The 15,766-nt window shown below is 52.6% G+C and overlaps 2 protein-coding genes across 2 annotated transcripts; one reads left to right on the forward strand and one right to left on the reverse strand.

Moving 5' to 3' along the window:
• Positions 1-1,155: 1,155 nt before the first annotated feature.
• Positions 1,156-4,778, forward strand: LOC119098874 (uncharacterized). The gene is made up of 3 exons (XM_037221918.1): positions 1,156-1,261; positions 3,351-4,341; positions 4,391-4,778. The coding sequence occupies exons 2-3, from the start codon at positions 3,389-3,391 to the stop codon at positions 4,776-4,778; spliced, it is 1,341 nt and encodes a 446-aa protein (XP_037077813.1). The 5' UTR covers positions 1,156-1,261; positions 3,351-3,388.
• Positions 4,779-5,978: 1,200 nt separating this feature from the next.
• Positions 5,979-15,427, reverse strand: LOC119098875 (protein LSM14 homolog B). Its single transcript, XM_037221919.1, has 8 exons — positions 15,195-15,427; positions 10,032-10,189; positions 9,730-9,768; positions 8,758-8,843; positions 7,952-8,169; positions 7,532-7,700; positions 6,500-6,760; positions 5,979-6,170 (listed from the first exon to the last, which is right to left on the reverse strand). Exons 1-8 carry the CDS (start codon positions 15,310-15,312, stop codon positions 6,044-6,046), a joined length of 1,176 nt encoding a protein of 391 aa, XP_037077814.1. The 5' UTR covers positions 15,313-15,427; the 3' UTR covers positions 5,979-6,043.
• Between the last annotated feature and the right edge of the window lie 339 nt (positions 15,428-15,766).

The raw sequence follows: 15,766 nt of genomic DNA on the forward strand, positions 1-15,766 counted from the left end.
ATAAATTTAGCAATAATGTTGAAAAAGGAGATACGCAATGCAATACGAGCATAATGAGTGCGATGGGGCTTAAACCGGCCAGTGAAAATAATGTCCCATATGGAGCTGAGTTACAACTTGCCTACTCCTTAATTTAGTGATGGGGATGCTCGCGAGATTCAATGGCTTCTTCAGCAATGCGTCGAGAGCGGTTGGGTTCTATAGCCAAATGATTGGCTTTTGACTAGTCGAAGGTTTTCGACACTGAATCTAATGCCCTGCCAGTGGCAAGGTTTTCTCCCGTGTATGTTTCAGTGCAACGTGTTCTTTCAGTCTGGCTGTTTTTGGCGGATCTGCTTCCCCAGTGCATGCTCCACCACATTCGTATCCCGTTTTTTACACCACCTCCTTTTCCTGTTCATTGTGTATGATGTCTTCCATATGGACGAGCCGTTCTCTCAGAGCAGGTCTGGAGCTGTGTGCCACTTTAATGTTGAGTGGAGCTAGTGTCCTGCTAATTCTGTCACTAATGTCTGGTATGCGGAGTGCTGCCTTAAGGTGACTCAACTGTTTGACTTTTGGTTATGTGCCTTTGTTATGGACATAGTTCGGCCCACATATTTTTCTAATAACCATTGTCTTAGAGCTATTTCTTCTCGGCGAGCACTGTCTGTCACGTGAGTCCAAGTCATAATAAGACATACAAACTAGACGATACCGAGTATTTTTCCGATAAAACATAATAAGAAAAAGAGACTTCGTTCCGGAGGTGCCATAAACAGTAAAGCGGCAAATGCCGCTAGAAAATGGTCATGGATGTGTTGGGACGCAGATCATTGTGTGAATGCAGTTTTCGCATCTCGGAAATAATCGAATACGGTATATGTAAACACATGCGCAGCTTTTGGGGAGTTTTGTGACGTGCTTTTGCTAGTGGCGATATTGATTATCATTCCGTCCCCAAACAATACTCCTGGCGACTTTCTACTGCGCTGGCATATCAGAAAGCTGGCAGGCCCGCGCAGACAACAACGTGTATGACGGGCTTTAACTCGTCCATGGTCTCCTATGCTAGAGGCGAAGGCACGCCTTGTTATTCAGGTGGTGTTTCTGACCGTCCTGGTGTTCAGGGGCGTTCGCACCTCTTCACGTCATCCCCGAAGAGTGCATGGTCGGAGCAACCTACCGAAACTTCTGCATACACCAGTGCAGCATCTAGATGACAGCGACATTTGGAAGGTGGCTGACTACTTATCAAACTCTTCTCAGCTGCCTGACAATGGTTAGTACTGGTCGCTTGGGCCATGCCGTGTTCTGTGTACCGACAATGACCAGTGTAGGTAGCGAGCGATGTTCCTCACCATTTGACGCTTGTGATCGATGCGACCCATTTGACTATCTATGAAAAATACCAGCCGACAGGCACAAAATATCTATGTCAATAAGAGGTTGGTATCTACTTTTGTATTAACACTAGCAAAGTCTACGCATCTGCAGCATTTGTTGTGCGTGGTAAAACTATTACCAATATCAGCATGCTCTATAATTTTGATCTTGCGTCATTTGTATGCGAACGAAAAGAAACGGGCTGACTGTAAGTTAGTTATAGTTATAGTTATTCTTGCATTTTTCTTTGTCTTTTTTTATTTACTTTATTTCGCGCACTCTTGTCAATGCTGGCATTTCCTACTCCTTATTAGCACAGCGACCTCTGACAAATTTGCGAAGGGCTTTCGTTAGGTAAATTTTACACGCGGCATGATCTTAAAGAAATGTTCACGACACATGTATGGAAGATATATCACCTGTGAAAAGGGGTATGACCACTCAGAGTAAGTTAGGGGGCATAACCAGTGAAGAACAGCGCAACCTACCCCAAAATGAACCGATTTTTTTTCTCGCCAGTTTTGGCACAGTTTCTTCTCAAAGTTGGGGGGCTGAAGCCCAAGTTGGAGTTGGAGCCCCCGCCCTTCCCCAAATGAAAAATTTTACCCACTCCTGGGAAGCAAAGTTTATTGGGATTTTAAGTCAAACGTGCACGTTCTTCGAAAATAATTTCAATTATCGGTGATACTTCACGTCAAAACAAAACATACGACGAATGAGTGCCGTGTAGAAAAGCCTGTGAAGCCGTGCTCATCATTCCATTACTGAACATCACTTCAGCTCATGTTCAACATGGACACCGCGGCCGGCGATGCATATCTTGATGCGTCTTGGAACTGTCTCGACCGCCCTCCTAGCGTTCGGGGGTGGCCGCTTCCAACCTGGCGGCTGCTATCCCCGCTGCACTGACACGGGTCTTTTGGATAGTTTGGGTACGGTGCACATGTTTCCAAGTTTACTAGGCAACTTTGGCACGTTCGTTTACCCTCTCGCTTCCTTTTGAGGCATGGGACTGCAGCTGTTTCGCGAGTATTAGATGCACACTAAACTTTCGCAGCCGCAGTCTTATTGTGCTAACGGGCGCGGAGTGAATGTTTACCCGCGCCCGGCCGGGGGTCTGAGACAACCGCGGCCGGGGTGGGAAGTTGACTGCCCCCTGGGATCTCCAATTTCCAGACGTGATACGAGAAAAACAAAGATACTGTTGTGGGGGTCTCGTCGAATTATGAAGAATACATGCCCAATTTTTGACCTGAGGTCAATTGTGAGATCACCAGATGCCACGAAAGGAAACGAAATGGTTCAGATAGACGTAGTTAAAACATACGCTCATATGTCAAGACGATATTGAGAGAGCAGACTTAAGCGTTCAGACTGTTGGGAGCTCATTCCTACCATTTTTGTTCCTCCGCAACGGTCAGGTCAGACCGGGTCACCGTTTATAGCTGGTCCGCAAGCAGCCTGCAAGAACGATACGCTTTTTGTTCTCTGTCATAAGATGCTTCAGGCTTATTTATCTCTTTACATGCAACTGTGGGAAAAAGCATCCTAGACGCAAAAAATGTCATGTTAAGACCGCCTAGAGTTTAGCTAAGGCCAACTGACGTCAAATTCATGAACCATCCAATAAGAAATCTAAGAACTAACCGGGCATAAAAGACCAGTACAATGCTTAATGAAAGACCGCATAGCTCCTGGATATATTATGCATAGTCCCTTCGACGCTTGACAATAAACGTGTAGCAAATTAAAGTTTAAACCCTGTGCGGGGACTAACGGGACCTAAACCCTGCGGAGAATCAAACCCTGTACGGTTGGTTTCTTAGATGAGCCACTTAACAAGGTCGGGACCGTAGAATTCATTCCGCAGACAGGCAGTAGCATATAAAGATGCGTATTGATTTAACTGTCGCTGCTTTTCGGGCACGAGCTCTGCGTCAGGCATCATTTGCGTTGCGTTCTGAAGAACTCATTGGCGTTTGCAGATGACGCTAGCAAGCTGGACAACCTCTACTACAGAAAAATGCTGGAGTACATCTTCGGCTCTGGCGTAAAAGATACTGAAGCCTCAGCGTCGGATCCCTTGCGTATCGTTGTGAAGTTGGATAGCAACCGTCCACGCAGCAGGACTACATGGCTCACAGCGGGACCACCTCCAAACAAGCCGTCCAGGACTGGCACTGGACTCCGGGACCGGCCTCGCATGAGCCGCCCCAGGCACAGAGCCGCACCTGAGGCCCCCCAGCGCCGCGGCGTACCCCTCTCCACCCGAGACCGCTTTTACTTCTTGCGCCACCTGCGCGCGGACCTGCCGGCGCTGGACCAGGTGCTGGCGGAGGAGCCGGAGCCTCCCGAGCCGGAGCCGTCGTCCACCACCGAGCGGCCCGAGCAGCCGGACCGGACGGCGCAAACGGCCGACCAGCGCCTGCAGGACGTGCTGCGCGGCATGGTGACGTACGGCGAGGCCGCTGAGGGCGACGAGGGCACGCTGGAGGAGGTGCGCCAGCTGGCGGCGAGGGAGAACACGCGGCCGTCACTGCCCCGCCCCGGGAAGGACCTGTTGGAGCTCATCGAGGACAAGTCCATCTCGAAAACGCGCCGCAGGAGGGACGCGGCGAGGACGGACATGAAGCAGCTGACGGACTTCATGTCACAGGAAAACTACTCGCAAGAGCTGATTAACAGCTTCCAGACGGGCGGCGTCAAGCGACACAACTCGATCAAGAAAGAGCTACGCGAGCCTATCGACATTGATATGCACGGCATAGCGGTCATGGCGGCGTCGCTGCGGAAGCGCAGCGCGCCGGTCCAGGCTACCACAGCAGACCGGCTGGACGTGACCGCCACCGATGTGGACAACTTGGGGGTCGACACCATCGGGCGTGCTGTTCGCAACCCGAGCGGCGATTCCAGCGCCACCTACGACATCATCACGGCACCGGGCCGCTGCCACATATGCCATTCCCTCAGGGTCCGGTGCTGCCACCTATGGCACGGGCTCTGCGCGAGCGCGGCGGCGGCGCAGCGCGCCTGGCACGCGACGCGTGCTGGACAAGATCCGGATCGCGCCTGACCTGCCCGACATGATGACCCTGGACCCGGAGGACGTGCTGGAGAGCGAGGAGAGTCCACTGCTGCCGGTGCGCGTGATCTCCGGCGCCGAGCGCGACCCGTTCGAGGTGACTGAGCGCGGCGCGCTTGTGTTCGAGGAGAGCGAGCGGCGCCCCACCTGGAGCCCCTGGGGCCTCTGGGGGCCCTGTTCAGTCACCTGCGGCCCCGGGCAGAAGGCGCGCTACCGACACTGCGTGCAGGGGCCGCGCTGTGAGCCTGGCGAGCGAGAGTCAGACTTCAAGCCCTGCCTGAGGAGGTCCTGCACGCTCCCCGTACCCGCGGGGCTCCTGGACGCCTTTTGATGGCGTGTGTGGGGAGAACGCTCCCAAATGCATTTTCACATCACGCCAGCTTGAATGAATTGCTGCTGCAGCTGTGGTTACCCTGGGAGACGACTGAGAACGTTCCAGTCGCCACAGCCGGTGAGGAGAGTGCCTCCCCCGTCCACCAACGCAGCATCCCGCAGACAAACGTAACTGTTCATGAATGCGATGGTCTTTCGGTGCGCATCCCAAGTGCCGCACGGGGCATGAATGGGGCAAGCAGGCTTATGGCTGAGTAACTTTTCTTCGGCTTTCTGCTGAGCTCTGAGCAAATTCAAAGAAGAAAATCAGCAACGAAATCAGGTCGTTTTCTCATGACGAATGCTGGTACAAATCAACCGCCATCACGCTTGCACACACGTCATCAATACCACGAAACCAAACAGATTCCTTAGAAATAACCTCCGAACTGCCTGCAAAACAATCCCCATCCAATCCAACGTCTGTGTAAGTTATACCTCTTGCCACTCTCTCTTGCCACTCCTTTTCATAACAGCGCTGTATAGCCGGTGGCACGAGCTGCCCATCAGCCATTGCGCCCAACGCCCGATCGCATCACCAGCCTGAAAACGTCCCAGAACGCCCTCTCTCAGATTGACGGATGGCGAAGACAACCGCAGAACTTCTGTGCTGGTTTATTCAAAAAGTGGGGTACAAAATATGACCTGTTCCGTCGCCACCCACCGCTCCGCCAATAGACGCGTGTCGAAATGCAAACAGCACAGAGTATTTTGAAGGGCGGCGGCGCGCGCCGGTGGCGCCGCCGCCGCCAGTTTCCTGTCTGGCTGGCCTTGACTGCCTCTGCCCACGTGACGCTCCCACCAGGCCTCGCGGGAGCGGAGCCGCGCGGCCGGCCGGCCGGCGCGTCGCCCCCGCCGACGGGGGCGCCGCGAGCCGCCCGGCCGCCGGCCCGGGTCTTGCCACGGGGGACTCCAGCGCCGCGCCCCTCCGTCCGTCCTGCTGCTGCTGCCGTCCTGCCGCCGCCGCCGTCCGCATCGCACCGCCACCGCCGCTTTACGATCGGATCCGCGCCATAGTGTTCCTTCAGTCACGATTCTTCGGTTTCGTCCCGCGCCCGCTCGGACGGCGGCCTCCGCCTCACTGCCGCGGGCGCCAGTCCGCGCCGGCCCGCTCCTCCGCGCACTCCCTCACTCATTCACCGTCTGCCGATCGGGCTGAGCCCCGCCGCAGCGCACCTTTGCACTGTAACGTTGGCGCGCGCCGGCCGGGGGCGCCGGCGCCGCCTAGTTCTGCACGGCCTCCGAGCGTGGCTCGGCGCTCGGCCAGCTGCTGGCCTCCTGGCCCCGCTCAGAGCGGCCGCCGCGCTGGTACGAGCCGTCGCCACCGCCGCCACCCCGCCGGCTGTTGTACCTGCGATCAGTCAGCACGGTCAGGCGCCGCGTTGGCTCGCGCCGCTGGCGCCTCTCACAGCCCGGCTGGCAACGGTGTGTCCCGCAGATGGACACCGCACACTGATGCAGGGACCAGCATCAATGTGCAACATCCCCCCCCCCCCCCCCCTGGAAGGATTACAGCTGCCTGACGTTCGACGGCTTGCAGGCGGCGGAACAAAATAAACCGTGAAGCACAAGCAAGCAAAGCCGAAAAAGGTAGCGGTGAAATCAGTTCATGACAAGAGCCCAAACGGTGTCCGATAACACTGCATCCCCGCTCGAGCGCCGGGGCCGTCGGGCACTGACCCCCGGTTGTAGTTGTTGTAGTATCCCCGGTAACCGCCCCGGTTGTTGTAGTAGCCGCCACCACGGTTGTTATAGTAGCCTCCGCCGCCGCGGTTGCCGTAGTAGCCGCCGCCGCCGCCGCCGCCGCCGCCGCCGCCGCGGTTGTTATAGTAGCCGCGCCCGTAGCCGCCGCGCCGGTACGGCCGGCGCGTGCCCTCCACGCCGAACGTCTCCAGGTTCTGCTTGCGCTCCTTCTGCCAGTCCTGGCGGCGCTGCCGGTTGCTGCCGGGCAGGGGCGGCCGGTGAGCGCGGGCCGCGGCCGGACGGTGGGCGGCGCTCGGCTGGGGTTGGGTCAGCGCCCGCCCGCGGACGGGCGGCCGGGGTGTCGACAGGCGGCGCCTCCACCCGCGCCCGCGCCGCGCAGGCGGCAGCCGGCGCGGGGAGGCGCCGCTTTGGCGTGCAAGGATGTCAAACATCATGCCCAGCGGCGGGGTCACGGACCGACAGACGCGACGGCTACAGCAAGGCGCGGGCGTGAGCGGGCACTGCCGCCCAGGCTCCACACAGACCACACTGATCTGGTATCCCAGATAACGCTCTGTGGGTGAGCTTGTGGGCCTGTGGACGGTTTGCTCGAGTTCGTCGGCTTGTTGATAAGCTTGCGAACAGTTCGGCAAAGCGGAAAGCAAGATGACGAACATCACAACGTTTGCAACGTGGGTGGAGCAACGTTTTTTAAGTTGGCATAGACTGGAAGTAGACCAACAATTTGGTGTGGGAAGTCCACGACAACGCAAACTCCACGTCAATCTAGGTGCGACAGTCATTTTATCTAAACGATCTTCTCTGTAATATTTATACCAAAAAGATAGTTCCACTCAAAACAAACACTCCGCCTTGCAGTGTGACTGGCTGCGCAGGATTTGGTACCCGTTATTCTTTACGGCTGATTGCTAGGCCGCGGGGGTGTGGCTGTCGCTGTGAGAGCCGCTACGACTGGCGTCAGTCCGTAACCTTAAAACTCGCACTCAGACATCACAGCAGCGTACTCACTCTCTGGCCTTCTCGATGGCATCGCAGCTGATGTTGTCGAAAAACGACTTGGTTTTGTTGTAGAAGACGACCGGCTCCTCAGCCTGGTCGGGCACCTCGCCCTCCTCCGGCTCCTCCTCGGCGCCGGCCTCGCCGGCCTCGCCGTTCTCATCAGCGCCAGCCGGGGTGGCTGCGGCACCGGGCCAGACGTCAGCACGGCGCGCACCGGGCGCATGCGCAGCGTCGGCACAGCGCGCCGAAGCCTGTACAGCGGCCATCGCGGCCACTATACAGGCTCCAGATGCCACCTAACGGTAAGCCCTGAAACCACCTTTCCACAGCGTACATCGCCGCGGCAGTCGTACATCTTTAAGTTAACCATAAACCGCGAGCCGGAGCCCCTCCACCTGAAGCCCACCCCACCGCCCACGCCGCACTTACTGATCTTCGTCTTGGCGAGCTGGGCGGCCAGCTCCTCGAACTTCTTGTTGGCCTCCTCGAAGTCGAAGTCGCCGTCGAACTTTATGGGGCGCGCGCTGACCTGGAAGGTGCCCCGGCTCTGGCCGCGGCCGCCGCGCCGTCCGCCGCGCTGCGTGCGGTACCCGCCGCCGCCTCCGCCACCGCCGCCCCGCTGGTAGCTGTGGTAGCCACCGCGCTGGCTGCGCCGGCGGGCGGCAAGGGGGCCGCGTCAGTCGTCCGCGAGGGGCGGAGCGGCGGGGACCGCGGACGAGCACACCACCGCCGCACCAACGCTCAGACAAATGCTACGGCACCAGTTACCCAAAGTTTTGTGGGTATGGCAGTACGTGTGTGCTAACTGCGGCGATACTATGGCTTTGGACCAGCGCCCTTGCACCCAGCCATAATCAAAACGGGCTTCACTTAGGGATCGCCACACACCGACCCTGCACGCGACACATCCTACATGACCATCTCTAAAGGCAAACTCGCCCAGATCCCGAAGTAAACCCGAAAAGATCCACACCACAACCACAGGGGCGTAGTTGTCTAGCAGTTAGTGCCTTGGTCTCCCACCTAGGGAGCTAGACAGCGAATCTCGCTTGCTCCGTGGCCCCCGAGCACTTATTTGGCCTATGCAGTCGGTGGCGCTCTATAAAAGGGTCATGACAAAGCGCGTGCCATTCCCTTAGCAAACCTCACGCGCACATCACACTACGACCGGTGCGAGCGGCTGCCAGTGCCCGCGCGGGACGCCGGGCGGCGGCGGCGGCGGCGGCGCCTCTCACCCGTCGCGGTGCCGGTGCTGCCGGTCCTGCTGGGTCTGCACGCCCTGGTCGATGGTCGGGGAGCGGCGCGACGGCGTGGTCGACCCGCGACGAGCCCGTCAGCAGGTCGGCTGAAGCACAGACAAGCGCGTCACGCGCCGTCACCGGCCCAGTCGACGCCGAGGTCCGCCCTTCGCGCAAGCAGTGACTAGGCAGAGACGTGTGTGTAATGAATACTTTCATACATGAAACTAGCTTCCTTGTGGGGTCACTGGAGTGACTTGATGACTTGATGATCAGCTGTTTTGCAGATAGAAACTCAATATACACATCACCTGTGACATGCTTTGACCCAAGTTAGTACACCTATCCCCCAAACGCCTTACAGCATTAGCAATGACCTTGAACAAAGGCCAAGAAAGTCGATTTGACGCATGAAACAATGCACGTAAACAAGCCAGGCGCAACCAATCTCATCACGAACACAGAGCTGTGCACGAATAAAGCGAGCTACAGGTTCCCAATGGCTTAGGCAACAAAGGTGCAGACTTTCCACCAACGGACACCAGTGCAATAAAACCCTGATGGCTGCAGCAAACTTCATGCAACCAGACTGAAAAGTTTGGCTACCATTTAAAACAGCTCCGAACACGAGAACTAAACGAAAAGCACGACTACACTGCCGCAAACAAAAAGCACAACTACGCTGCCACGAGCGAACGGCGACGGCGGCGGCGGCGGACGGTGCTCAGTACCTGCCGGCTGGGCGGGCGCCGCATAGTCCATGATGCCGCCGCCGGAGACGAGCGCGGACTCACTGGAAGGTGCGGCGGCGGCGGACAGCGGGCCGCCGGGCGCCGCCGCCGCCGCCGGCAGCCTGCTGACGGCCCCGCCGGCGGCCGCCGCCCCGTTCAGGCCGAACCCGGCGCCGGCCGGGCCGGCGGCCGCGCCGAACGGCGGCGGCTGCGAGAGCCGGCCGCCGGCCGCCAGCGGGCCGCCCGGCGCGCCGCCCGAGCTGGTCGACGACCCCATCTGGCGGCAGCCGTGACGCCGACGGTCGGGTCAGCAGGCACGGCGGCGACGGCGAAGGGAGCGCCGACACGCCACACGCAGAGAACGGTCAGAGCTTCCCAGTTCGCCATGCTTTGACAGCTGCAGGCTGGCTTCTTAGATTCAGAGCGACCGTTTGCTCCGGCGCCACGCCATCGGCCGCCCAAGAGAAATTTGGCGCAGGGAAAACCCAATCAGAACACCATTGGCAGGTTCCGACTTCATCAGAAGCCAGGGAGCCTCACCTCAACAATTGCCGGGTCATCATAGGTCTTCTGGACTTGGACATTGCAGAGCTTGATGTCCTTGATGTCGGAGCCACGGAACACGATGAAGTCATAGATCTCATCTCTCTCAGCTACAGGTCGTTCAGTCGGCCGATCTTCGGTACCGAATGAACGGACTGGAAACAGGCGCACTGGTGTAAGCGCGACAAAGCAATCCAGACAAGAAACCCACAGTCTACTAGCCTACCTGGGTGTTAATGCAAAGCGGTCAAATGCTTTAAGGTGCTTCAGCACGCAACCCGATTTGCATGTGTGAAGCTATAACATGTTTCAGCACTACAGTCATCAGGATGTGTTGCTTACTCATGACCAATTAATTGTTGACAAGCTGTGATGCATAAAGTTTAATTAAACATCTATGCACACAATGTGACGCTCAGACCATTGTTCATCACATATCTACATCTAATAATTTAGGTACTGTCATGTCCGAAAATTTGGGCGCGAATAATGTGGCTGTGCCGTTGATGATGTAAGTTTACTTGTCTTGTTTTCTTCTGGATCAAATAATTACATAATGTATGGCTAATTTTCTGGGTAACCTAATCTTACTTGAACAGCACCAGCATGATTCAAATTATCGTAGCCATCTTTGAGGAGTGATATTGACATTACAATGCTGTCTATCTGTGTCCGTCTAGCTGTGTCCGCCTATCTGTGTCCGCCTATCTGTGTCCGCCTATGTGTCCGCCTATGTGTCCGCCTATAGTTCTGTCTATCTGTGTCCGTCTATCCTTGTCTGTGTCTGTGTCTGCCTCATCTATATGTGTCCTTCTATCCGCGTCCATCTATCCGTGTCTGTCTATCCGTGTCCGTCCATCCGTGTCCGTTCATCTGTGTCCGTCCATCTGTGTCCGTCCATCGCCATCTGTGTCCGTCCATCGTCCATCTGTGTCCGTCCATCTGTGTCCGTTTATCTGTGTCCACCTATCTGTGTCCGTTTATCTGTGTCCACCTATCTGTGTCCACCTATCTGTGTCCACCTATCTGTGTCCACCTTCTGTGTCCACCTGTCTGTGTCCGTCTATCTGTGTCCGTCTATCTGTGTCCGTCTATCTGTGTCCGTCTATCTGTGTCCATCTATCTGTGTCCATCTATCTGCATCTGTCTATCTGTGTCTGTCGGCCTGTGTCTGTCAGTCTGTGTCTGCATGTCTGCATGTCTATGTGTCTGCATGTCCATGCCTGTGTCTGTCCATGCCTGTGTCTGTCCATGCCTGTGTATGACCATGTCCATGTCTTGTCTGCGTCTGTCCATGTCTGTGTCTGTCTGTGCCTGTCTGTCTGTGCCTGTCTTACATACAAAAATGAGACTTCCTGTTATCTGAACAGGAGAGACTGATCAACAGGTCATTTGGCTTTTAACCCTGCTCATCACTATAATGAAATATGGCAAGGTTAGTCAGTTCAAAATTCAGCACTAGTTGGTAAGGTCTGAGTTTGGTGCACACATGCTCCAGATTCAGAATGTGATGTGGGCAAAGCCAACCATGTAAGCCATGTAGGTGTTGCTAGGAATGTCATGCAAGTACCCAGTCCAGTGGATAGACTGCGAGCTAGCACCACACCAGCATTACTAATGAAGATCTGCCAGCAGCCTCCAGGAAGAACACTGGTTGGGTTGTGGCAAAGGCATGTTAGGTCTGATGGACCTGTGGAAGCCTGTTCCTTTGCTAGCATCAAGTATTTGTGTTTCACATTTGATGATAGAAAACCTTTTAACTGCAATAACATTATCACCACCATCATGCACACTGTTATATTAACACTTATTATGCTAGAATGATAAAAGCCAATCTGTCTGAATGTTGTACTTTTCAACATAGACAACATAGACCTTGTGTACAATAGGCAATCTCAATGGGACTTCAAGGTCTCCAATTGCCAACTAATCTGCCAGAAGTCTACCCCTGTTGACCCATTCAATCTGACAGAAGTCTATCCCCATTGACCCATTCAATGCTGCAGGCATCTGCCAATCCATCAAGGGTTGGCAACCAGCCCATAAGGCATTTAGGGCAGCACACTTCTGTGGTTGGAGCAGTGGCCAGTCACTTGATGTCTGGGAGACTCTCAAAAATTTTCCTGACAATCGTATTTGCACTTACTGATCACGAATAACCCTTACAGCTGCTACAGCCAAGTCAGATTGAATTGATCAAATCACACTGATTCAATCACCAAATCACATTGAATTTACTATCCAACATTTTGCAATATGGACAAAATTACAGTTTCAGCATCACCACACTGATGCCAATCACATGGTGTGCAGCTTTAGGCCCATTTACCAATTCAGAAGCACACAGTGGAACCTGGCAGAAGCAAAATGCTTCATCCTTGTGCAAGATTTATGTCAGAGCTTTTCAAATTTATTAGTGTATCTCTCCATAGGGGGAGATATTACCAGCCCTAAATATGGAAAGCTGGGATAATGAAAGCAATGAACACCCACAGCACATTTAACACAAATGCAGCACACTTGGCTTTTGAGCTGTTTATTATGAATGACCACTACTTCAGTGTTGGAAAACTTGATCTTTCCCAGTATAATGTATACCAGGAGATTTTGTACTCCAGGATTGTGACTAGGTAAAATGACATATTTTGTACTCCATCATGATGCAAGAAAGTGTTTGGAAAAACTCATTGTATTTCCCTGTTTCAGGACAAAATTAAACCAGAAGGTGCAACAGCTTGAGACTCGCTGCTTACCGGGAAAATGAAAAACGAGTAGCAGAATCGCACCGGTCTGTAGATTAGCACAACTCTCAGTTCCTACGCCGACCAACTCAGACTTGAACATGACTTAACCTACCACTGACGACAATCCGCATTAATTGCCAAGGATGCAATGAACAGTGAAAGAAAAACACAACTAAGAACCTGCTACAGACGGCCGGCTGCTCACGCGCCACCACTGTGTCATGGCAATGACAATTAGAGAATCACTCGCAATTCAGCGTCAGAAACGTCTGAACTATTCAGCGACTTGCACCTGCCTCCCAGCTCAGGTTGGGTGTTGAACATAGCAAAACTCTCCAACTGATCTTAATGATTCGCCTCCTCATGACTGATTTGTCATGAGCATATATATTCTGCTCACGCTCATGCCTTGAACAGCCATGTTAACATTTGGAGGGAAGCTATATAGAGATGGGCATTCCGATTATGACGAATGGCTTATTGGTACTCATCCGGAACTGCCATGTGATTGGAATTTTTCGCCACTCCCTGGTATTCAGAGTACAAAAAATGTTACGGCAGCTGGAGATTTAAGCCAAGTTAAATTTGTCACTTAAGGATGTGAACTTAAACCCGGGTAATTCAGGCTTTACAAAAACACCCATTAGTTGAAAAATGTTCATGTCAATAGCCAAAAAACTGTTAGGAGACAGCCATCTCACTCAGACAAAAACACCAGGACACCAGAGTAACATGAGCCCATAACTTTGGCCCCGCAAATTAGGGAGAAGGGTATATAGACAAAACATCAATGAATTGCAAGCATAAATTATCACATTTTGCAATGATATGGGTTAAAGCACATCAAATTCAACAAGTACATTGTATTATCCACCGGAGTCAGCGGAGTGACCGACTCCGATCCCTCTTGGCCGGATCCCTCTTGGCCGGCCCGGACGGGTCTGTCAGGCATTGTGCTTGCGTTGGCTCGGCAATCGGTCGAGAGTGCTGCCTGTTTCTACGATTTGGGGTGTGCCGGCCTGGTGTGTTATCCAGGAGGTGGAGGGCATGAATGTTGAGCCATTTTTAAACCAGTTAGCTGGTAGAGGTGCGTAGCGTGACCATGGTGGAGCATGAGTAGTGTGATCATGGTGGATCACAGGTAGGTGGCAGTGTTCATTTGCATTTTTTTAGTAACATTTTTCTCCGGCCGTGTATACCACAGCCAACATCCATGTTGGATGGCCTATAAGCCAGGTGCGTAGCCACCCTCCATGTTGGAGGGTGTATATGCCTGGTGTGCAACCATCTGCCTTTTTGGAGGGTGCATATGCACAGCCTGTCATAAATTGCAAACCCATACATATACACCTGTGTTTCATAGTACAGAGCATGAGACATTTCTTTCAGTGTGCCATGTTTAATACTAATGTCTCATTTCACTCAGTGTTTTTACATGAAGTGCTACATATGAAAAGTGGCACTTTTGTTGAGTTCCACTCATTGTACTGTTATCTCTCAAAGGGAAACTTAATAAAATTGTAATAACCCATGGCACTCAGTATTTTATACTCCACTTGTATTATTCCATTGCATTTGTACTCTGCTACCAGGAAACTTTTTATAATTTCAAACACTGCACTACTTCATTATATATGTACATATATATACATATATATACATATATACTATATATATATATATATACCATATATATATATATATATATATATGTGTGTGTATGTGTGTGTGTGTGTGTTTGTATATATGTGTGTGTGTGTTAGTTTGCTTGATCTCTACCTCAGCTGAACACCTGTGCCCCAATGCAGCAGTCTGCAAGAAATGCCAGACCAGCTAACTTGACATTTGAGGCAGGTCTGATCCTGTCCCAATTCTGTCAGCCTCTTCTCTGCATGGAGAAGGGTCTGCTATTTCATAACCAGGGGCAGGGGTTTCATCTAATTTGCACTTATTAATTGGTTACCACTAAATACTGTGCACAAACACCAGATGTGACAAAAAGAGGACTTGAAGCATTCACATTCCACTTATGTATGGTGCAGATGGCATTCAATCTTGTGTGCAATGGTGCTCCAACTAAGCTGCTACCAGACCAACCTAACTTTCATTGAGTCCATGACAACAGCAAAGGCAAAACAACAGCAAAAGGCAACTTTTCTACAGGCTACACAAGTTCCAAAAAACAACACCAGACATTTGGCACAATCCAGACATGTCTGGTCTGTACCACACACACCAACACACCAAACTTTAACCAAGAGGCGATTCTTTATGTTCTGGCAACCGTTGGAAATGCTTTGTACCAGCATCGTCCCACAATTCAAATGGCATCCAACCCGCACTTAAATTAAACATTTAGCACCAATTAAAGTGGAGAATCCGTGAACGCACGATAGAAAACTAAAACACGACTCACCTTGCGCTAGGGTGACCGTACCCTGGACGGTGTCAATTGTGTACAGAATACCCTCATACCGGATCTGGGAGCTGGAAATGAGACTGATCCTGTTCCCCAGGTACGGAAAATCCGACATTTTGAGACCCCTAATTCAGAACAATCTAATGAGTGCACTGTCCGAAAAAACCTATGATGACAGGACAATAGACTAAATATCCGCGACGAAAACCGGCCCTCCACGCCAACACGCCATAACGCAACCAATAAAGTGACGAGGTCATGCAAACCGATAACAACATCGATTTTGATCGATATTTCTGTGAAGTTATAAATCATTTTGACCTATGGGACAAATTGTTTTAAACAATGATTGTATACGTAATAACATAAAAGACTGTCATAGCTTTTTCACAAACTCTTTATATCGCAAAACATATTCGAAAAGAAGAAGATCTTTACTACATATTTTGATTAAATTAGCTTTGCATTGGATTCCAATTTTCATTATTTTGATCTTCTTTCAGATGATATAGATAACATAAACCAGGGTGATTTACATGCATTGTCATTTGTCGATTGGATATCAGAAT

This window comes from Pollicipes pollicipes, unplaced genomic scaffold (genome assembly GCF_011947565.3).
Source record: "Pollicipes pollicipes isolate AB1234 unplaced genomic scaffold, Ppol_2.1 Scaffold_4740;HRSCAF=5597_pilon_pilon_pilon, whole genome shotgun sequence".
NCBI classification, from domain to species: Eukaryota; Metazoa; Arthropoda; class Thecostraca; order Pollicipedomorpha; family Pollicipedidae; genus Pollicipes; species Pollicipes pollicipes.